Source organism: Antechinus flavipes, chromosome 6 (genome assembly GCF_016432865.1).
Source record: "Antechinus flavipes isolate AdamAnt ecotype Samford, QLD, Australia chromosome 6, AdamAnt_v2, whole genome shotgun sequence".
Taxonomy (NCBI): Eukaryota; Metazoa; Chordata; class Mammalia; order Dasyuromorphia; family Dasyuridae; genus Antechinus; species Antechinus flavipes.
In genome coordinates, this window is record NC_067403.1 from 180,544,495 (window position 1) to 180,569,132 (window position 24,638).

Genomic DNA, 24,638 nt, shown 5'->3' on the forward strand with positions numbered 1-24,638 from the left:
CTCAAGAAATATATCTACTTCATAATTCTACTCTGAACAGTTTCTCTTTTGAGATTTTGAAGATAAGCTATAGACACTTTCCATACATTACCTTCTAATAGAGAGCAGCCATTTCTTCTGCTGGCCTAGCATGTCCTGGAACACCATCTGGAGAGTAGGAATGACCACATCTATTTTGCCCCCCAATTTCACCAGAAATGCTCACCTTTTTCTTATTAACTACCAAAAAGGAATGTTTATGTAACTTCTGGGGCTGGAGCCAAAATGATGGAGTAAAGCCAGGAAGCTGGCTCAAGCTCTTCCAGTTTCCCTCAAAAACAACATGAAACCAAGCTTCTGAAAAGAGTGTAACAGAATGAAACTATTCTCCAGTTCAAGATAGATGGAAAAACTTCGATAAAGGTCAGTCTCACTGAGGTGAAAGAAGTGTTCAGCTCAGCTCAGAGTCTGGGAAAGCCAATGAGAGGGTCTTAAATCACAATGGATGAGCAACTGAGATTCTTGGTCCTGACTCAGTAGTGAAACAAACCAATAAAGCAGTCCACAGTCCCAGCTCATATGGCAAATTTTGGGAAAAAAACAGGCTGTTTCCTGGAAAGAGACGATAGAGCTACTCTTGCAAACACAAGAGATTCCTGTGTTCAAAGCTAAGGCTCAGAGCGGCACAAGAAGCTTGAGACAGTCCCCCTTACCCCAAGAGCAAAAATAAAAAAAGAGAAAATACCAAAAGAAAATAATATGAGCAAAAAAACAGAAAACAACATTGACCACAGAAAGCTACTATGGTGACAGGGAAGACCAAAACACCAATTCAAGCAAGGACAAAATGTCCAGAGAATGATACCCAAGTCCACAGAAGCTTCTTGGAAGTACTCATAAAAGACTTTAAAAAAGTAAATAAGAGAAGTGGAAGAAAAAATGAGAAAAGAAATGAGAGGTATGCAAGAAAGTTAACAACTTAGAAAAAGAAGGCAATTCCTTAAAAAATACAATTGGCCAAATGCAAAAATATATTATATATAAATATATATATATATATATATCACTGAAGAAAATGGCATCTTCAAAAATTGAATTAACCAAATGAAAAAAGATATAGAAAAGCTAACTCAAGAAAATCATACATTAAAAACTAGAACTGACCAAATGGATGCTAATGACTACAAGACATCAAGAATTATTCAAACTAAAAAGAATGAAAAAATGCAAGAAAATGTAAAATACACATTGGAAAAACAGCCAACCTGGAAAATAGATCCAGAAAAGATAATTTAAAAGTTATTGATCTATCTGAAGGCCATGAGCAAAATGACCCAGCCTGGATAGCATTCTTCAAGATATTATCAAGGAAAACAACCCCAATATTCTAGAAACAGAGGGGGAAATAGTCATTGAAAGAATCCATCACTTTCAGAAAGAGATCCCACAAGGAAAAAATGCCCAATGAACATTGTTGCAAAACTCCAATGCAAGAACTACAATCTCAAAGAAAAAATACTGCAAGCTGCCAGACAAAAACAATTCAAACTACCAAAAAGGTTCAAAAAGAAATAGTTGCCAGGATTCCTGGATTTTGTAATATTATCAAATAACAAAAAAAATGAATATCAACATCTTTCTTTGTATTGTGAGCTACAAAGCGATCACATGATGGCAGATTTTAACAGAAAGGTAGAAATGTATGGCTAATGTACTTATTATTCCTAAGTCATTTCTTTTTAGTTATTTCAGTCCTCCCCAAACAAGCTCTCTTTCCACAAAGTCCTTCCCTGGGGCCTACTCAGGCTCCAACTGTGATAGTGACCTTGCCAAGGATCTGCCAGCTGACAGCAAATTCTAATCATAGAATCTAATCATATCAATGTGGTGCCAGAAAGGTCTTTTGAGCACCAGCCCAGAGGGCTTACTGTGTTTACAAATGAATCTGGCACTTTATTCAGAATAACAATAAAACAAAGAAAAATGCCCAAATGTTCTGGATTCTGAGACCCCCTTCTGTGTGATGACAAAGAGATAGAGAAGGGAGCAGAAGGAGCAAAAATGAGTTTTCAGCATTAATTTAACTGCCAGTACCAGTGAGATTCTTTTTCCACTGGCCAATGAGTGACGTGCTACTAGGGGATAAAATCTTATCAATAATGACATTCTAGGACCAGAAGACAAGCATCACAGAGATGTGCCCTCAGAAAAGCAATCAAGCCGGTGATGTCTCAAGATTAGGGATAACAGGTGGATGGAAATCTTGTGAGTTGCACTGATGACAAGGAGATGCTCCTTGTCTAGAGAAAGGATCCTAGCATATGTACAAGAGTTTTGGAGCATAAGGCAAATGGTGCCCAGCCATAGATAAGCTATCTGGGAGCCAGCAAGCAAATTGATGAGATCACAGATCCAGGCAAGGAGGGATAAATAAAGGCAATCCTGAATGAAAATGGTAGAAGAATTCTGCCATCAGTCCAGCTAGGCTGACAGATCAGAGGATAAGAAGCACTTTCCCCACTACAATACAACAAGGCAGACCATGCAAGTAACATCACTTCCACTTTACAGATGAGGAGAAAGAAGTTTGTTTCAATATAAGGAACCACATTTGAACCATTTGAAACAAGAGAATGAATACCTGATTGCTGAGCAAAGGCCCATTATTTCACTCACTTATGGAATCAGTTCACACTTATTGTTCAAAACCATAGAAAAATTCCAGACTTTCAATATTGCTAAGATATTTATCAAAGTGTTCACATTATTCAAACAAATATGATGAAAACTTTCAAAATGTTTAGGTGAGTGATGCTTTCACCTGCTACTGGCATGAAAATCTTTTTTTTTTTTTTTAATAACTTTTTATTGATAGAACTCATGCCAGGGTAATTTTTTACAGCATTATCCCTTGCATTCACTTCTGTTCCGATTTTTCCCCTCCCTCCCTCCACCCCCTGCCCCAGATGGCAAGCAATCCTTTACACTGACATGAAAATCTTTATGAATCAGAATCTGAGAGATGGGACAAGACAATCTTTTCATTTTACAGGTAAGGAAACAAGTCCAAAGATATTCACAGATTTGCTGATTAGTCCTAAGCACAGATATTTTGACTTTTAATCCTGAATTAAAGAGGTTAGGGGCACAGTCTTGCAATCTGGAAAGCCAACATGAAAATTTTTGGATCTTCCTTCATACCAAAGAAATCTAATTTTTTTTCCTCTTTTTTATGGTGTGTTTAAATAACATTATTATAAAATTTGGATTAAGTGTTTAATGATAGGGTCTGTGTGATCTGCTGGCACATGTCATCTGCAGCTTCCACAAAACTCCCCCAAAATTCTCACTTAATTTCTTATGCCAATCCGCAATATATTAAAATCATGATGGGGAAACGTGTGAAGTAGAAGGGATAACTATACTGCATCATGACCTCTAAATTTGGATAAATGTTTCAGAATATGAAGAAAATTGCAGATCTATAATTTCTTTAAAAAGAAAAATGAATCTGTATTTACATATAAATATTTGTTGAGAGCAACCAAGAGTGCAGACAAAATGGTTTCCTTTTAGTCATGTGTATTACCTGCCAGACCGTGTTTCTCTTGTACTATTGGGATTTGCTGTGTTCCCTTCCAGGAGTGGGGAATCCAAGCTGGCAGACCCACTACTGATCCGATCACTGCTTTCATACCCCGACTCAGTCCTTTGTATCTGCCCACCATCATTGAGAACCTTGTTCTCCATAAGGCCTTTCCCTTTCTCAGGTCCTTTCCCAGTAGATTCAAGGGAACTCCTGCTTCCAGTCTCCTGCTTTCCTTCATCTTCATATATGGTCATTAAACCTTTTTGCTTGGTTGTCTCTTTGGGCCAGTTGTTACCTCTCTGATCTTGGCTGTGTTTGGATTTACTATTTGCTTTGTGCTTTGGAGCAGCATGTCTCTTCTCAGCATCACTGAAAACGCTGTCAACATTCAGCGTCTCTCTCATTGGTTTCCAGCTGCGGGCCCGGCTGCGGCCACTGCTGCCACTGCAGGTGCTGCCCCTGTCCCGAGAGTCTTGGCTGCTGTCTGTGTCATATCCAGTGGCACTGTCACTTCTCCCTTTGCTGGTTATCTTTTCCCCTGAAGCAAGCATCTGGGGTTTGACTGAATTTGGCACTTGTGTGGAGGGCCGACTCTGGAGTGTGGCACGCTCATGTCGGGAAGACCCTCTCCCTTGGCTGGAAGATCCAGGTTGGCTGCCATGCTGCCGAAATCCATTTGCTGAGGCAGCAAGGGGTGCTCCAGATTTGAAGCGAGATAGATCTTCACTGGGCAACTCTGAAAAAAAAAATGCACTAAGCTTTGGGCAGTCATTTTTTAACATGTGAATTGAATGTGCTATCTGCTATGAGAAGGAGCACTCAACCACAAGCATCTCTGATAATAATGTTTGTGGTATCTGGCTGCTGGGGTAGGGCAGATACGAGGGGCCTCTACTGAAAATGCCTCAGCTTATACGATGGCACCACAACCCCTAATGGATTTCTAAAGCAGTCTTTGAGATGTGAGAATAATAACCAAAATAAAATCAGGAACAGGGAAGGGGAAGGATCATAAGAGAATCACTAATGTCTCTTAAAGGGCACATCTGAGAAAGAGAGCCAAGCATTCAGCCTGAACTGATCTTCAGGCATGTCTTTGTCAGGTGTTTGTTACAAGACTTGTCACTTACCTCGGTGTCTCCCAGTCTCTTTCCTCTGTTCCCTCTCCAAATCTCTTCTTTGGGAGGAGAGGAAGTTTTTCTGTTCAGCGGCTTTTTGAGCACATTCCCTAGAAATGTCCTTGAGCTTCTCCCTCTGGTCACTATGATCAAATTTAACTGGAAAAAAAAAATCATTCTGATCATGAAGGAAGATCTATATTTTCTTCTGAACAATTAGAAAAACTGGGATAAATCTTAGCACTAAAATATTTAAAACTGGTATATGTCAGAAGAGCACAAGATTACCATTTACTGTGTTATTACTAAAAATCTAAAGGTGTCAGAATTAGAAACTGGTCCAGCTGAAGTCTGGAATGAGTATTTCCTAAAACAAAAAAAATGTGCTCTCCAGAAAAGTAATATCCTTGAAAGATAACAAAGTTATATCAAATGTTAATGTAGATTATTCTAATATCAGAAAATAAAAAGAAAACTTCAAGCATTAGGTATTAAAATTTTGAAAGAAAAAAAAAATCATTGGAATCTTTTTTTTCATAGATGCTGTTAAATTCTGGTTCCTACCTAAGATTAACCATTATTAAGGCTAAATAATAAAGGAATTTAAAAGTTTTGGTTATAGTAAAAAAGGTGAACACTACCATTGCTTGGAATTTTAGGTTTCCTAACTAAAACTAAATATGGCACCCTTGATCTGTTTCACTTCAAACTGAAGTCACACAAATTATAATCCTGACTAAAAATTGACTGTGGAATCAGACAAAAACAAAGCAGAGTCTGATTATACTAAGAATCAGGTCAAGAACAAACAATGGTTCTAAAGTATCTCCACTCTGCACAGCATTGACTGATGCCCCACTTACTGGGAGATTTGCACATTACAATGTACTTCAACTCAAATTCTTCAAAAGTCTGTGGTACTTCAACATGACAGATATGGAACTATGTTTAAAAGGATTGCACAGATTTAACTTAGATTGCTGTCTTAGGGAAGGAAGAGTTAAGCGAGGAAAAAAACAGACTTACAAAAATGAATGTTGAAAATTATCTTTACATGTATTTGAAAAAATAAAATACTATTGAGGGGAAAAATAGTATATAGTTACTGAACCATGGGAGAGATGAAGGAAACAACTTTCCCCAACTTCCTCCTCTATAAAGTGAGGAGACTACCAGATGTCTTCTGAGGTCTTTTCCAGCTCTACAGTGTATGGAAAGACACAAACAAAAAATGAATATGGTGAGACAATAAGGGTGGGATGATCTGAGGGGAATACTCTTATCACTGAAATTATGAGTCCATTAAATTATGCTATATGCACAATTTAGATTATAGATTTGGGGCAACCTCCTTGACCTACTGGTACCTCATAAAATGCTGAATTCATAGTTCAAACAAAATTTCTGAATGAAAAATGAGCCTTAAAAACAATACATACATTAAAATATAAAGAAACCGTGAAACACAGAACCTTGCAATTTACTGGTGACAAGACAACACTAGCTAACTAAGTGCCTTATTTATGTACATGAGGTGGTAGGTCTACACAAAGAACTTAGGTTTCTTGAAAGAATTAGGCTGAATTACAAATTTTAAAATGACATTTCATAGATAGACAGACACACACACACACACACACACACACACACACTCCACAAATCTATACCTGGTCCTTTCCCACCACTCGCCAAGACAGGGCTGCGAGTCAAAGCCACAGTGTCATCAACATGCAATTTTTGATTGATTCTCTGCTTCACCTGATGACCGTATCCATCTTCTTTGGTACTTTCTGGTTTATGAGTAGAGGGCCTTTCAAAACCTTTGAAACAGAAACATTGTCAACTATGAACTGAAAACTATTTTCTGGCCATTCTTAAAATTAGCTTTTGCTTTTAGAAGATTAGTCCTCCTCCCCCTTCTCAATATGGTGCCATTTTTAGCAGAAGGTGCAGAGTTCCCAGTGACCTAACCAATTAGGCAGGGAGTTGTGAGTTTCAGTTTAGTTATGATTTCTGGAGTTATGGATTTCAAATACTTCTGCAATCTCTATGAATTTCTGGTAGTAATTATCTTTTAGTATTCCATACAATTAAAAAAAAAAAGAATCTGGCTCACAGATTTTCACAATCTTTGTTCCCAGTAAATCCATCTGATGACACACTGTCCTTAACCTACCAATCACCTAATACAATCTGGTCCCCAAATCTGGACACTGATAGTGAAAGCACTGAAAAAATTACCCAGGTCTTCATCAGCAGAGGTTTTATAATAGGACCAGTGGACGACATGTCTAAGAGCATCTTCAGTGGACACAGCTGAACCATCCGGATTTGCATAAAACAGAAGCAGTGGCTGAAAATGACATCTCGTGCACTTGGAGACCACGTCTTTCCATTTAGTCCCAACCTAAAAAGGTTTCAAGGTCAATGATCTACAGAACAATCATTAGATGAACTAAGTATTAATGATCCTTTAAAAAAAGGGAAGGGAAGGAGGACCAGAGAGGTGTCTGACATCCTTATCTTTCCAGGTATAATCACCTGCTACAGGGTCACTTGTCTAAGGTTGAATTCCACAGGACTGCTAAAACTAAATTATGTCACATCCTACACACGTGGAGCTTCAGGAGTTATCAGCCTCAAAATGTGTCAAGAGTATAAAAAGGAAAAGGTTTTTATTTAATTCACAAGGAATTTAGTAGCCTATTTCTCCACTTTAAACTGGATTATTTGTTTAGGTGAAAAAAATCAATAAAAGCCATTAGGTGATTACAGGACTTTTAGAATTGCCAATAAATGCTATTTCTACCATTAAAATGAAAACCAACAGTAAATAAGCTTCAGTGAATGATGCATACTCAAAACAGTCCATGATTTAAGCCAATTATGTTTTGAATTGTTCCATGACATTAGTGGGATGCTCTCCCTCTCTTTTCTACATTAGCACAGTGGGAACCCTGTGCTCCTAAAGTCTATGCCAAGGAATGCCATGTTGTGTCAGAGCTGATCTAGTTTGGTTAGAAACCAAATCCCATGACTAAACAACTCTGGCTGGCCAATGAACAACCTAGTGTAACTCAAAGAACTCTATATTCCATGTTACCAGCTATCTGGCCTAGGTAGGGTGGGAAGTGAGAGGGGGCCTGTGGACTTTTTTTTTCTCCAGTAAACTTTCTATTACATGGAAAGATTCAAATATCCAAATCGACATAAAGAGAATAACCACACAGATAAAATCTTGAATCAGTTGAAGTCATAAAAAGTCATTCTATCAAACAAGGAGCCGGGCCCTATGAATGGATCAATGATAATGTACACAAGGACAGAGTGAGCACTACTTTCACCAATTAAAATCACAACCTATTCACTGTAATCATGAGTTTCTGGGCACCAGAAGACAGACTTCTGAGATGGTCTTTAATTGTGTCCAGATTCATATTTAGCAGCTATTTCCATGAAACCCTGCTCATGTCTCTGAATATTTGCAGGTATTCAAAGTATGTGTTGGTTAGTCAATGGACCAAGATTCTGTGTCCAGGATTTGAGGCACACCATCACAGCCTCCTTCCTCACTGAGGCATGCAACACCTTGGTATAGCTTGGCAGACCAGTGTTTTATATCAGAGAGACTACATGTTTCATAATTTATTTTAAAAGTATTTAACAAAGAAAAATCTATAGCTACAATTCTCCCATAAACCAAAGATCTTCATGAACTTTTGGCAGCTAGAGTTGACTAAGTTAAAATAGTTTAAAAAAAAAAAAAACAGATGGGTCAATCAGCCAGCACAAAAGACCCCTTACCTCTTTCACAGTGGCATCATCAAAGAACACCCACTTGGAACTCTTGGTATGAAAAGCGAAGGCACAGTAATGTCGGCTGGTATAGCAGATCATGCCAACAAGATGAAGCTCACTAGTCTTGGCATTTTCATCAGTTACCCTATAAAACAACTGTATAAAAAGATTACCCATTGGTAACTTCAATTTGGTACAACAGTAACAAAATGAATAACACAGTCTTCCTGTATCCCTTCCTTTACTCACCCACTATTGTAGAAACTTCTACCTTTTCTTGTCACCATCAAAATCACTACAAATCTTCCTATCACCAATGTGCAATTTACTGTTATTACTCCAGTAGTGAAGATATTACCATTGCTGACTACCTTAAACTCAAATATCAATTCTACTAAAACTAAGTCCCTCTGGCAATACTGGTAGAGTAGGGAAAATACTGGACTTGGAGTCAAGGAGACTTGGGTTCAAATACTTTCTTGGAGACTTCCAAGGCTCAGTTTCCTTATGTAAAAAATGTGGAGTTTTGATGCAAGTACCTCTAAAGTGTTTTTCAGTTCCAAACCAAACCTAGTGAAGTAATGAACAAATTTTGAAAAACACAAATGAAAACACTGCCCAAACTCCTCATTTTCTAAAACTGTGCTAGATTCTCTTTAGTTCCCCTATATTTTTCTACTCATATTATTTGTGAAGACTTCAATCAGTGTGATGAAACATAATGAGTTAACTGAAACATATTCAGAAATATTCATGACCTGCCCATGTCAGTAAGGCACTTGGTAAAAACTTTGTGTATTAGAAACCAGTTAGGTAGAATAGCAGGAGCTATTTTGTTCCGTCTTTGTATTATTGCCATCATTTAGCACAGTGCCTCACATATAACAGGTACTTAAATTTTTTAAAACTGAATTTCTGAATGTTTCAGGTCCAATTTTCCAAATTCTATATCAAAACAAAATGGCCTAATGAGGATTATGACACACATATGTGAAGAATAAGTGAAAACTTTTATTAACTTTTTATAAATTTTGGCTACTGATTCAAAATATTTCAGTAGAAAATAATAAAATAACTTTTTTTAAGGGATCAATGGGCATAATCTTGGAAATCCTGGGACAAGGGAAGACTAATAAAGTACACTAGGTCCTATTCAAAACTCAATTCTAACATTTCTATTACTTGAAAATAAGATTACATTATCAAGCTCAGTATAATTTAATGACTTTGTGTTCATATCATAGAAGTTGCCTTCCAGACAGTGGAAAAAGCAAAGGCACAGGAGAAAAGCCCTACTTTTGACATTTACTGTTTAAATGATCTTAACCTTCACAAGCCTGTTTTCTTTTCTGTAAAATGAAAAGGGGTTGGACTAGCTGACCTTAAAGGTCTATCCCCAGTTTTATGTCATGATCCTATTTGTTAGGGAAATAATATAGCATATAGGAAAAGAGCCTAGATTCCAGCTGGCATTAAATATCCCAATGCTGCCACCTGCCTCCTTGAGGACCTTAGAAGTCAGCCTCCTGAGCCTCAATCCCTTACCTTTTTTTTTTTTTTTTTTTTGGCAGAGACAATTGGAGTTAAGTGACTTGCCCAGAATCACACAGCTAGGAAGTGTTAAGTGTCTTAAGCCAGATTTGAACTCTGATCTATCCACTGCACCACCTAGCTGCCTCCAATCCCTTTATCTGGAAAATCAAGACAAGGTTAGACTAAATGGCCCACAGTCCCTTCCTATACTGTATAGTCTACAATCTTTTATGATTTCCTTCAGGATGGCTCCCTTATATATACAGACAAATGTAAGAAGGAACCTCAAAGGTCATCCAATCGGATTCAATTCCCTCGTTTTATTTCATTTAATTATGAAGAAATTGAGCCCAGAGAGAGGTAAATTGACCAAGATCAAAGTAAACTGACCAATTATCAAAAAAGGAGCCAGAGTTCAAACTTCAGTTATTTGACTCCAAATCCAGCATTCTTTCCTACTAGATCACAAATTCCTCCCAATATCAGAATTATAACAAAAAGTTCTCCTTAAAGACAAAGACAAAGAAGTTAGATGGAGGAAACAAATCGAATGTGTCAAAAATGAAAAGCCCTTTAAAATAATTGAATAGCTCACAATCACAAAGCGGTTCCCTGAAAACAACCCAGAGATACCAAGTGAAAATCATCTCTCTTGCTTTGGGAGACTGTGAGAGGTGAAGCTATCTATCTAGGGCCACAAGCTAATGTCAAACCACAGTGCCTATCAACTGCCCAAATCTCTGCTGCCAAGCCCAGCTCTTATTTTTCATCATGAACCCTCTGACTTTGGGGGAGAAACCAAATATTAATGGAAATACAAGAATGAAATACCCCTGGAAGATAAAGGTGTGTAGCCAGATTGCGAACAACTTCCTCAGTCAGATCAGAATGCTCAGAATCCCAAACTAAGCCAATTGTGACGATCTCAGGGCAATTCATTAGAACACGGCGGATTTTTATTTTTTGGCCACAGTTACTCTAGCGAAGAAGAAAAAAAGGGCAAAGTAATAAAACAAATGTGAACAGAAGAGTTTCATGAACATCTTGAATGTTAGGTTTTATTATAAAAAAAAGTTCATCTGAGTAATATTTTAGTTAGAAAATTGACTTTTTCTTGCAGGCAAAACTTTGAAATGATAAGGAACTTTATTTTCTAATACATTTTGTATTTTTTTCTAATATGTTATATTTCTCATCACCTAAATTAATCAAGAATCGATTAATTTCTTTAAAAGTAGCAAAATTTAAGAGTAGTAATCAGGCTACCACAAGATCATGAAAGTTTTCAATACAGAATTTGATGATCATATATATTTTATCTTATTCTTAAATTGAATGATATATTTAACATGTATTAAACTACCTGCCAGCTATCAGAGAGAGTGGGGGGGAAGAAGGGGAAAATTTGGAACAACAGGTTATGCAAAGGTCAATGTTGGAAAAATTACCCATGCACATGCTTTGTAAATAAAAAGCTTTAAGAATAATAATAAGAAGAATAAAACTGAATGATAAATTTCAGGGACCAAAAAAGAATGACAGAAATTCAGACCCATTTTCTCAACTAATACTTACAGGACATTTTCTAAAGTCATCAGTAGTATTTGCAGCTTGCAATAATTCTGCAAACATTTCAGGCTTTAGGCGTTCATGTCTTTCAATCATTTTTTCCACTTCATTACTGCAAGTAAAAAGAAATATTTCCAAATCTTAACTACAAATTTTTAAAAGACAAAATAATAGAGAACTAAGAAATGCTTTGGCTGCAAAAACTAGACTATTTTTTTTTTCAAAATAGTATTTTGGGTTTTTTTTCCTCTAATAATATGTCAAGACAATTTTTAGCATTCATTTTTACAATATTTTAAATTCCAAATGTTGTCCCTCCCTTGCCTTTTTCCTAAAACGGTAGGCAATTTGATATAACTTATATGTGTGCTATTATGTAAAATTTCCATTATTAATCAGTCAAAAGAAAAAAAAAAGAATAAAAGTAAGTGAAAAAATATATTTCAATATGTATTCAGAATCCATCAGTTCTTTATCTGGAGGGAGATAGCATTTTCCTTTATGAGTTCTTCATACTCACTTATCCCAGATCACTGTGTTACTGTGAAAAGCCAAGTTATGCATAGCTTATCATCTCACAATACTGCTGATACTCTGTACAATGTTTTCCTAGTTCTGTTCATTTCATTTTGCACAATTCTTTCCAGGTTTTTCTGAAATCTACCTATTCAATCTACCTTATATAGTACAACAGTATTCTCTTACATTCATATATCACAGCTTGTTCTGTCATTTGGCAGTTGATAGGCATCCCCTCCCTCCATTTGCAATATTTTGCCACCATGGAAAGAGCTGCTATTTTTTTGCACATGTTGGTCCTTTTCCCTTTTTTATGATTTCTCTAAGATACAAAACCCAGTAATTGTATTACTGGATCAAAGGGTATGCACAATTTGGTTGCCCTTTGGACACAGTTCCAAAATGCTCTCCAGAATTCACAATGCCACCAATAGTGCACAAGTGTCACAATTTTCCTACATCATTTTCAATAATTATCATTTTCCTTTTTTGTCACATTAGCCAATCTGATAGATGTGTGAGAGATAGGTATTTCAAAAGTGATTTAAAATAATACTTCTTCGTGTGGCTATAGATCTGATTTCATTAGATGAAAACTGCCTGTTCGTATCCTTTGATCATTATCAATTGGGGAATAGCTTTATAGTCTTATAAATTTGACTCAGTTCTCTATATTTTAGAAATTAGGGCTTTAACAGAGATACTTGCTAAAATGATTGTTCCCAACTTTTTGCTTTCTTTCTAATCTTGGTTATATTGTTTTGTTTGTACAAGTTTTTTTAAATTAATATAACCAAAATTATCTATTTTATACTTTGTAATGCTCTTTATCTCTTGTTTGGTCACGAACCCATAACTCAGGTATTCCTATTTCTTCATGGTCTATGGTATCCTTTTAGTGAAGATGTAGTTTCCTTCATCATCTCTTTTAATTAGATCTATTTTTGCTTTTTTCTTTGTCTGAGATCAGGATTGTCATCCCTGCATTTTTGTACTTTAGCTGAAGCATAACAGATTCTGCTCCAGTCCTTTACCTTTACTCTGTATGTATCTCTCTTCCAAATGTTTCTTGTAAACAAGATATGGTAGGATTCTGATTTTTGATCCACTCTGCTATCTCTTCATTTTATGGGAGAGTTCATCCCATTCACATTCATAGTTATCATAATTATGTGTATTAATTAACACCCTTATTTATGACACCTGCTTTTAAATAAGGTACAGAAGAAGCATCAGAATACATTAAAAAGGACAAAAGACTGGGTGGCAGAAAACTTGCATTCAAATTCCATTTCCATGACAACTAATTAATAGTAGTGTGATCTACACAACCTCTAAGGGTCTTTTCAGTTCTGTGTTCATTGGCAGTTCCCAAATATTGTCCAGATAGTCCATAATTAAGACATGAGAAAGAATGCTTTAAAATAAGAAGGAAAATAATCAAATGAGGGGGGAAAATTTGCATCAAGTTTCTCTGATAAAAATAAATCTCATTTCTAAGATATGTACAGAATTGATTCAAATGTCTACAAATAAGAGATACAGATAAATGGTCAAAGAAAATCAACAAGAAAGCAACTCTGTAAGACTCAAGACAATAACTTTAAGCTACCAAGAGCCATCTGAAGAAATGTTACAAAGCATTACTAATTACACAAGAGTAAATTAAAGCAATTTTGAGGTTCCATCATATACTTATTAAACTGAGAAAGTCAATCAGACTTTTTCAGAGGAGGGACTAAGGGAAAACAAGCACATTAATGTACAGATGGTGGGGTTATGAACTGGTCCAGTCATTCTGGAGAAAGAAACCTTGGAACTATATCCCCAAATCTGCAAAATTGTGCATACCTACTACTACTAGGCCAAAATCCTAATAAAAAAAAAAAAAAAAAAAAAAAAAAAAAGGACCCAAAATATACAAAAATATGAATATGATGTAATTTTATTGTGCTGCTAAAAAAAATAATTGGTTTTAAGAAATCTGGGAAGACTTGTATGAACCAGTACAAAGTGAAGTAAATAGAACCAGGAGAACAATTTACGCTACAACATTATAAAAACAAACAGCTTTGAAAAACTTTAATAACTCTGAACACTGCAATGATCAACCATAAACTCTAGAGAAATGAAGAAAAATGTTACTCACTTCCCAAAAGAAGTGGTAGACTAATAAGCAGAATGAGAGGCATCCTTGGACATGATCCATGTGGGAATTTGTTTTGCTTGACTATATTATAAGGGTTTTTTCCTCCTTTTTTTTTGGGGGGGGGGGGGGGGGAGATAAGGTTATGAGTACACAAAAAAAAAACAATCTTACCTACTCTATCCTCAAATGTCTGGACTATCAACTTGAACCTTTTAGCAGTTAAGTGGAATGTAGCGGATTGCTTTTTTTCAGGAAGATTCTACTCCTATATTTTAAAAACCTAGAAGGGCAGTCACAACAATATCACTCCTCTAGCTTCAAGCTATAGACTCCTGTAGACCATGTAATTAGAAGAAGTATGACTGTAGGTATTCTTTAACACCTCAGAACTCCAATTCTCTAAGACTAGGTTCCAAACCAAATGCCCATCTTTATTGGTGGAGGGAATAAGCACATCAGGATCTCTTTACACTAATGAAAATCAAATATCTGGTACAAAGAATCGTGTAAAGACAAAATACACACACACACACACACACACACACACACACACACACAAACAGACTGCACACTTATCCACTGGCTTTCACTGGAAGAGAAATTTTGTTCAACTCTAGCTCTTCATGATCACTACCACTCTCTAGTTTACAGTGAATTCTTGATTCTAAAACACGGTTCTCCTAGTCCTGACATTTGGAGTAGTTCTTCTGTCACCCACCTGACAACCACAGTATTAGCTCAGGTGTCACTTGATGAGAGCCCAGATCCACTTAACGATTCTGTATGTTGTCCATTTCAATTTCTGTTTGAATTGCTTTATTCTATTAAGTGTTTGGTCTCCTGGATAGCTGTTTATGGACTACAATCCGGCCTAAGTAAGATGATTAGTGTATTTATTCATCACCCTTGCTATAAACATGTTTCTTAAGTGTTAGAATTCAGAGGACCCTATCTCATTCAATCCCTGGCCTACCTGGCATCTCTCAAACAATAGCCTACCTTAAGAATGCCTGCTGCCTCCTCTCCCCTTTCTATGGAATTTTCTTTCTACTGTAGAAATGATGACACAGCACAGTGTCAATTGATAAGCACATAATTCATAGATGCTTTTTTCCCTAAACAGTGCTCCTTGGGGCAACACTGTAGGTTAAATATTTTTGTCTTAATCTTTATGGCAACTCATCCATTGCAGAGATGCAGATGAAAACCAATCCACGCTGTTTTACATCTCTAATATGTTCCACATTTTAACCATTCCTCAGTACACATACTCATCTATATGTCCAGGGAGGACCTCGAGTAAGAATCACATCTGTTAGCATCCTCTCTCCCCCCAAAAAAGAGTCCACTTTATATTGATCATAACACATAATTGGTTAGCAGCTTAGTTCTTAATTTCATATCTTTTTGAAACCGACAGTCCCCTAAAGGGATAGGGACTATTAGTTTTAAGTTTCCCAGGAATTCTCTTGATGTATTGTGGTTTTTTTTTTTTTCCATTTCATGACTTCCTCCCAAAAAAGCATAATATAAATGATTTTAATTTTGTTTCTTTTACTTCCTATCATTTTAAATAATATTACCTTCAAGGAAAAAAAATGGTTCCCACACCCCTCCCTTTCAAGGTCCAGAGAAGGTGCCACTTCATTGGTCATGACAATACCCCTTACCCAGAGTTTCCTCTATTTATGAACTGGCTCAGCCCCCACAAAGAATAAGATCATAAACATCAAATGTCAAAAAAATTGTCCTCCAGAAGCAACTACACCCAAAGAAAGAACACTGGGAAATGAATATAAACTGCATGCATTTTTGTTTTTCTTCCCGGGTTATTTATACCTTCTGAATCCAATTCTCCCTGTGCAACAAGAAAACTGTTCGGTTCTGCACACATATATTGTATCTAGGATATACTATAACCTATTCAATATGTAAAGGACTGCTTGCCAACTGGGGGAGGGGGTGGAAGGAAGGAGGGGAAAAATCAGAACAGAAGTGAGTACAAGGGATAATGCTGTAAAAAATTACCCTGGCATGGGTTCTGTCAATAAAAAGTTATAAAAAAAAAAAATTGTCCTCAATTGGGCTGTAACAGAAATAATATCTGTGGCAAGAGAGAGAAAGAGAGAGAGAGAGAATGAATGAGAGATGATGAGCTACTTCTTACCAAAGGGCTGTTGTAGAAATATACCGGACAAACTCTGTAAAGGGCAGAGGATCGGAGGATGCTCCACAGGTTCGGCACACGCACTACAGACAAAAAGTTAGGTGGATTTTTAGTCTGTGAGGGTTTGAATGAGAAAATGTCATAATGCCAAATAAACTAAAGTAATCCTACCTGTTCATAGAGAGTCATGGCAAACTTCTGGTGAGGAATGCAGGACTTCGAGGTGCACATATCTGAATCTCTACCTGGCACAATATGAAAATGAATCTTCTCAAGATATTTTCCTAATTTGGTCATAAAAGCAAGAAAAAAAAAACTTAAGAAAGTCTAATTTTTTGTTGTAAAATAAATTCTTATTAGCCAAGAATTTACTAAAGAGTAACATAGTGAAATGTCATCCACAGCATCCAATGAAACAGATACTTCAACAAACTGACTTGCAACTTTCCATTATATGAAAATTAAGAATTAGAGCAGATAAACAGAAAGAGGGAATGCCATTTCCTTTATAAAAGATCCTTTAATTTATAATACCATGTTTTTAAAGATAGGAAACTTATTTTCTACTCCAATACTTTCCTACTATATTTAAAATCATTTGATTTGAAAAAAAAAATTACAGCTTATCAGGAATGCATCTATTATTTACCAGTAAGTAAAGCATTTCTAAAGATGGGTAATGTTGATAGCAACGCTCATTTTATTTGGTGTTTAAATTCAGAATGTCAAATCTAGTAAAATGTGTTCTGGACCCATTAGAATACAACAGATGTGTAAGCAGGGGTTATTTACTTCTTGGGGAGGTAGGATCTAGGTCCTATTTGGAGGGATGGACTCTGAATAGGTGAAAAGGGAGGGGGGTATTTGAGGAAACAGGAAATAAAATAAACAAGCACACAAAAGTAACAATACAAAAAGTACTGCACCCGTTTACTAACTGGAAACTGGCTAGAGCAGAGAAGTTTATGTCAGGAAAATTACACTGAGCTTGAATCATAAAAGACCTAAGAGGCCCAGCCAAATTTAAACTTTCTTTGTAGGTTCTGGGGAAATACTGCTTTTAGTAAGTGACAATAAAAGGATTATTTTAGGAAAATTAATCTGATATCAGTACTCAAGATGAAAAACAGGAAGGAGAAACTGAAGGCAAAAAGACCAGTTTAAACAACTGCAATAACTCAGGGATAGAGAACTCACCTAAAATAACAACTGTAGAAATAGAAATGGAACAAGGAAACAAAAAGAAAGAAGAACCAATAAGATGTAGTAACAGATTTCATGAAAAGAAAGTAAAATTTTGAGGCTTAAAAAAAAAATTCTTTAATATTTACCAGGGCAGAAAGTTATCTAGGGTAATATCAAACTCAAATTGAAAAGATCCTAGCAGGTCACATACTGATTTAGAAAATCTCAAATTAACATAATCTGTATTGTATTTTTATTTTGATAAACATTTCCCAATTACATTTTAATTTGGTTAGCCCTCACTGAGGATCCAAATCTCTGGATCCATACATTGCTTCTTATGTCTAATAAATTGTGAAAATATTTAACAAACAAAATTAAAATGCTTACTTAAAAATTTTTTTTTGAAAAACTTTCTTTTAAAAATCTTACTAAGCATGTTTTCCATGTTAAAGAAACTAGTTACATTTCCAGTATAGACACTACTGGCTCTGTTTGCTGTTAGGGCAGCTCAGCAAGGTACTTCAGAAACCCCAATCAGGTTTTATAGCTTCTATTTTGTCCAACCTGTCAACTTTTAAGTGTATCTAAACAAACATTTGACTAAGCTCAGGACACCACAAAACTGCCAGCCAGGTCTGGTATTCTTCCATTAGTCTAGCTGTGTTATAAATCTCCTTTTTGCAGCTACCTTGAAAACTCTGGGAAAGCTACCATTTCAGATCCCATATGCAGGCACATGTACTTGCATGTGCTCATGAGCACACGCATGTATATACAAACACCCATATATGTACTTCCACACCAAGAATCCTTGAAGAATACTCACAAAGCACTCAGCAGCATCATCCATAAAGCCAAGTTGAAACCGCTGTTCATCTCTGAAACTCTCTGCCAGGGCATGTCTGATATTATCGGAGGGAAGCGCTTTTTCTCGACTGTGCTGAAACTGTGCAAATATTGTCTGGTCCCCAGTCAGGACAATAAAGAAAAAGAACAAAAGATGACTTTAATAACTCACTTTTCATTTTATATGTCCCCCAGAATCCAGTGAAATCTAAAACTTATTTAGAAAACCTTCCCAAAGTGGAAACTCATTCTAAACTCTTTATGAACAGCACTGTATAATATTAAAACTTAGAACTGTTAAAGTTCAGAGACACTTTTCTGATAACCATCTGGGTAAGAAGACATAATTCACAGCAGACGAAAAAACACCACCATAAAACCAGCATAAACAAACAAGTGAATGTACACTAAATATAATCTATTTGCTAAAACCAAATTAAAAAAAAAACTTCAAGAAATACCTAACTCTTAAAAAAAAGTCTCCAAAATCTATTACTTCACAAATAAATTAAGAATAATAACTTCTCAAAGGATCTGATAAAGCCTCATTTCCAAAATATATAGAGAATTGACTCTACTTTATAAGAAATCAAATCATTCTCCAATTGGTAAATGGTCAAAAGAAATGGACAAACAATTTTCAGATGAAGAAATTGAAACTATTTCTAGCCATATGAAAAGATGCTCCAAATCATTATTAATCAGAGAAATGCAAATTTAAGACAACTCTGAGATACCACTACACACTTCTCAGATTGGCTAGAGTGACAGGGAAAGATAATGCTGAATGTTGGAGGGATGTGGGAAAATTGGGAACTGATACATTGTTGGTGGAAGTGTGAACAGATCCCACCATTCTGGAGAGCAATTTGGAATTATGCTTAAAAAGTTATCAAACTGTACATACCCTTTGATCCAGCAATGTTACTACTGGTCTTATATCCCAAAGAGATCTTAAAAAAGGGAAAAGGACCTGTATTGCAAAAATGTTTGTGGCAGCCCTTTTTGTAGTGGCTAGAAACTGTAAATTGAATGGATGCCCGTCAATTGTTGAATAGCTGAATAAGTTGTGGTATATGAATGTTACGGAATATTACTGTTCTGTAAGAAATGACCAGCAGGATGATTTCAGAAAGTCCTGGAGAGACTTACATGAACTGATGCTGAGTAAAATGAGCAGGACCAGGAGATAGTATAGATCATACTATATGATGATCAATTCTGATGGACGTGGCCATCTTCAGCAATGAGATGAACCAAATCAGTTCCATTGGTTCAATAATGAAGAGAACCAGCTACACCCAGTAAAAGAATTATGGAAATGAGTATGAACCACAATATAGCATTTCCACTCCCTCCGTTTTTGGCCGCTTGCATTTTTGATTTCCTTTTCAGGTTATTTTTACTTTATTTCTAAGTCCGATTTTTCTTGTGCAGCAAAATAACTATGGGTATGTATACATATATTGTATTTAACATATACTTTAACATATTTAACATGTATGGGTTTACCTGACATCTGGGGGACAGGTGGGGAGAAGGAGGAGGAAAAGTTGGAACAGAAGGTTTTTGCAAGGATCAATGCTGAAAAATTACCCATACATATATCTTGTAAATAAAAAACTATAATAAAAAAGGAAATATGTATGGAAGAATTACATGTGTTTAACATACACTGATTACTTGCCATCTAGGAGAGGGGGTAAGGAGAAGAGAGGAAAAAATTTTGAACAAGATTTTATAGGGGTGAATGCTGAAAATTATCCATGTATATATTTTGAAAATAAAAAGCTTTAATAAAAAAAAAAGAGTAATGACTTCTGCAAAATTCTTATTTTGGAGAAAAAATATTAACATAATAACATAGAAATTTCTGGCATAATAACATTAAGAATTGAAACTTCAAAATGTATTTTTCAAAGTAGGCAATAACATATAATAGTTTACAAAGTGTTTTCCCAGATTGCAGCCTGAAGCAGCAGATGTTCATGGGAAATTGTAGGCAATTGGGGTAGCAGTGAGGGAAAACAGAGGAGCAGAGGGAAAGAAGAGAAGATGGGGGAACTTCTCTTGAAGCAAAAAAAAAAAAAAAAAAAAAGAACACACCCAAGGACTTGGGCTTCCCAGGCTGACTTTGCACACATACACACCTCCAAACTATAGATGACATGAGTTAAGTTAACAGTAAGACAGCAGGAAGATTTTAGCCACTGCTTCAAGCCACTTTCCTTCTCTCCCTCTCCCTCCCTTCTCCTGGAAGCAGAGGCTCACATCACGAAGCCAGATTTCCCCTAAAAAATAAAAAATAAAACCCCAAAAGCTTAAGCTCTTGTTCCCCTTTCCCTTTATAGTATAGTACTATACTCCCAGAAATAGTCAATATTTACTAGACTCCTCAAATTCTTGCAAGCTGCCCATCATCCTCAGATCTCTCCTAAAGCTGATCTTCCCAAAGTCATGAATGAATTTCTTCTACCCTTCATGAAGTCCAAAGACCTTTTCTCATTCTTTAGCCTCTCTGCCTTTCCTGCAATATTGCATGGATACCCCTCCACTCCTCTCAAGATTCTTTCCTTATGACTTTCCTTGATTCCTTTTCCTCCTTCCACCTTAAGTTTTGTACTGGGTCCTCTTCTGTCTCTCCCTTATGACCCCATCCCTTGTTCAAGGCTTCAGTAAACACTTCTAAAGAGATGATTCCACTGTCACCTTTCTCCAGAGCTTTCTTCCAAGTGCTTGCTGACTCTTTGGATCTAGTTTGACTACCATCTCAAACTTTACATGTTGAAAATTAAACTTACTATCTTCCCACACTTGCAGGCATTCAAGGATTGCCTCCCAAAGACAGCTCAAAAACCTCTCTCCCTCCCCCTCCCTTTTCTCCTTCACCTTCTACTAACTGGTCAATCCCTATTAACTCTTATCTTTGCCACATCATGGATGCCATTCATCCTTCCCAATTTCACAGTATTTCTCCAATTCAAGCACCTCTCACCTTGCACTTGAACTCCCCGCAGTGACCTTATAACCATTCTTCTTTTCACCAAGAGTGGACTAATATTCTTCATATACCACCATTACTTTAATCCTATCCTTCCCCAGTACAAAAACATGAAGACTTCCAAATACTTCCAAAATCAACTATGATCTCCCTGGTCTGGAATTCAAGGTTCTCTACAGTCTGACTCCAACTCACATCTCCCATTTTATTTCTCACTTCTCCAATTCAGCTAGCCAACGTGGACGGGCAGCCATTCCTGTTTTCCCCATTTCTATTGCCTTATCCTTTCCCATTCCATTATCCATACCTGAAAAGCCATCTTCTTCAAACCTGCATGTTGGAATGCTTATATTCACCCATTTATTCCAGTGTTAAATGATATATTTGTAACATATTATGCAGATCCTGGAGTTACTCATAAAGAAGAAAAATCGAATGTGATGGCTAGAGCTTTCAAGGCCCAGCTACTATGTTCCTTTCCCTGGTAAAATCTTTCTTGTAGCCAAGAAAGACCCCTGCTTTTTTAAATTGCTTCTGGTCTTTTGTTTCATCTAGTCCTTTCCACTATCACAATCATTATAGCAACTGGTATATAGGTGATCTTATTCATTTTCACAGATACCTGATAAACAGTCTATGTTTAATAAATATTTGTTGGTTTGACTTTACTCTATTAGGAGATAAGGACTCTATAAGCAGAGTAAGGACTTATTTTCTCTTAAGAAATCAAAGTGCACTGAGGACAGTCCTTTGAGATAGTTGAATTTCAAGAAAGATTGGGACTTTCACTGGATAGAATACTATTTAGGAAATTTTCTTCTCCTAGTACTATCAACTAACAAAAGGCTACAGAGAGCTCTGTGAACCCTATTCTCCAAATTCTCCAATTGGATTCTAAAAGGCTGTGCTGAAAAGTCCCAGCCCTGTCAGGTGCTCACAAGCTGGGAGGCTAGAGTGCTGGCCTGCTGATGGAAGGGAAGGGCAGATGGATGGTTACTATCTGAAGGCCAGTCTGATTTTCGAAGTCACAGCCACTCTAGAAGACCAGCTCCTGAATCACCAATGGTTAAGGGGGAATATGCAAAATCACAGAGCCTTCAAGGACTGAAATGGTGGTGGATGTTGCTATCATAATTTTGTGACTAATTAAACTATTCATTAAACTATTTTAAAACATAACTCACTTATTTGAGTATTTGACTTTTCAGAAACAGCATCCAGAAGCAGTTTCAAAATGGTATCTCTTTCAAGATTTTCATCAGAACATAAAGATGAATCAGTTTCTACAATTTCAAGTAACTCAAATATTCAACATTCAATGAATATATATCAATATTTAGTGGGTATAAAACTAGATTTTATTTATTTTTAAAAAATTAACAACCATCAATTGATTTAGTCAGGTTAAAGTCAGTAGTGTAGGTCAGGTCAAAAAAAGCTTTAAGAGCCAAATAGAGGCTTCTGTATTTGATCTAAAAGTGAAAGGGCGCCTTTGGAATTTACTGTATAAACAGGAGGATAACATGGTCAGACCTACTTCAGGAAGCTCACTACGGCAGCTGAGTGGAAGAGGGCCTAGAGTAAGAAGAGGGTTGAGACAGAGAAACACCCCAAGTAGCTACTGCCACAGTTCAGATATAAGATACCAGAGTGTGGACAGTGTGAAAAAGCAAAGGAAAGGGGATATTTATGAAAGAGGATCATGAAACTATAGAAAAGAAAGGACTTAGCAACAGATTAGATTTATGGGGTATGAGAATGAGGAATCAAGGATGACTTCAAGGATATGATTCTGAGGGACTAGAAAGATGGCAATGTCCTTGATAATGATAAAGAAGCTCAGAGGGAAGGTTTGTGGGGAAAAAAGGAAAAAAAAAAAACTTTGAAAATGCTAAGTCTGATTTGCCTACTCTTTGAAATATCCAATTGCCAATTAGTAAGCATACCTACCTCTTATTTCTGTGACCTCCTCAAGGACAGAGATTGTCTATTGCCTTTCTTTGTAGACCCATGGCTTAGAACAGGACCTAACACAAAGTAGGTGCTTAATAAATGCTTGCTGACTAGAACAGGACTTTGGAGGGGTGAAGAAGTAGATCTGTGCTCATGAGATTCATGAGATTACCTAAGGAGTTCATGAGATTATCTAGTTGGATAGTGAGCCAGAAAGAGCCCAGGACAAAGTCTTGGGGACAACCATAATTAGTAATCATCTTGGGGACAACCATAATTAGTAATCATGGTCTGAAGATGCAGCAAAAGAGATGAGAAAAGCAATGAGACAAATAAAAGAAAACAGGAGAGATCGGTGGTCCAAAAATCTAAAGAGGACAGTCTTAGGGCCTGACAAGATTAAGAAATATCGTGATTGAAAAAAGGCCATTAGATCTGGCAATTAAGAAATCACTAGGAACTCAGTTTCAACAGAATGATAAGGTTAGAAGCCAAAGTGCAGAGAATTTGAATGGTTTAAAATCAATTATCGAGATAGTAATATCTCTGATAATTTCAATTGTATGTGATGGGGGGTAGGGGAGAGGAGGACAAGAGGAAGAACAATCATAATATAGGACATAAATTTTTTTGGCTGTTTATCAAAAGAAAATAGAATTCTACCTCTAAGAATTCTAGCCTTGAATTTTTCCAATGTCTCAATTTTGTGTGATTTTCCAAAATGGCTAGAATGTTATCATCATAAGTTTTAAAATGAAAATTAATAATTTGTTGCTTCAAAATTACTTAAAATTCCTTGAAATACCTTAAAATTCCCCTGAATATATGTCAATTTATCATTTGCAGTTACTTTTATTTAAGAACTAAGAGTATCCATTCAATCTGAATAAAGCACAGATTCCTAAAAATTTAAACAAAGACAAATGGCTTAATAGACATGTTAAGAACTCTATACAAACCTGTAATTTCCTCCAAAATCTGAATAATGATCACTTAAGCTCCACTTTCCTAAGTATTATTGAGTTTACCTTTAAAGCACAAAATATGCAGGCATCTCCCTGACAAACATGTCCAGATAGAATGCGTAAACTCCGGCGAAATATATCCAATTGCCATAAAACCTAAAAGAAAAAAAAAAGTCAGATATTAAGAGAAAGAATCTAAAAGGTACTTTTTGACAAAGAATTGGCTTGAATTTGAGTATTTTATCCTTTACAAAATCATTTATT

General features: G+C 36.2%; 1 protein-coding gene across 1 annotated transcript in view; it reads right to left on the reverse strand.

Annotated features, from left to right (window-relative positions):
* Positions 1-24,638, reverse strand: part of USP53 (ubiquitin specific peptidase 53) — a 72,000-nt gene that overhangs the window by 21,740 nt on the left and 25,622 nt on the right. Inside the window, exons 3-13 of the mRNA XM_051966235.1 lie at positions 24,438-24,530; positions 18,432-18,570; positions 16,593-16,705; positions 16,422-16,504; positions 11,593-11,698; positions 10,849-10,995; positions 8,491-8,640; positions 6,928-7,093; positions 6,354-6,506; positions 4,699-4,845; positions 3,569-4,304 (exon numbers count right to left, since the gene is read on the reverse strand). Of these exons, the coding sequence (XP_051822195.1) occupies positions 3,569-4,304; positions 4,699-4,845; positions 6,354-6,506; positions 6,928-7,093; positions 8,491-8,640; positions 10,849-10,995; positions 11,593-11,698; positions 16,422-16,504; positions 16,593-16,705; positions 18,432-18,570; positions 24,438-24,530 (2,033 nt within the window). The remainder of the gene's footprint in view (positions 1-3,568; positions 4,305-4,698; positions 4,846-6,353; positions 6,507-6,927; positions 7,094-8,490; positions 8,641-10,848; positions 10,996-11,592; positions 11,699-16,421; positions 16,505-16,592; positions 16,706-18,431; positions 18,571-24,437; positions 24,531-24,638) is intronic.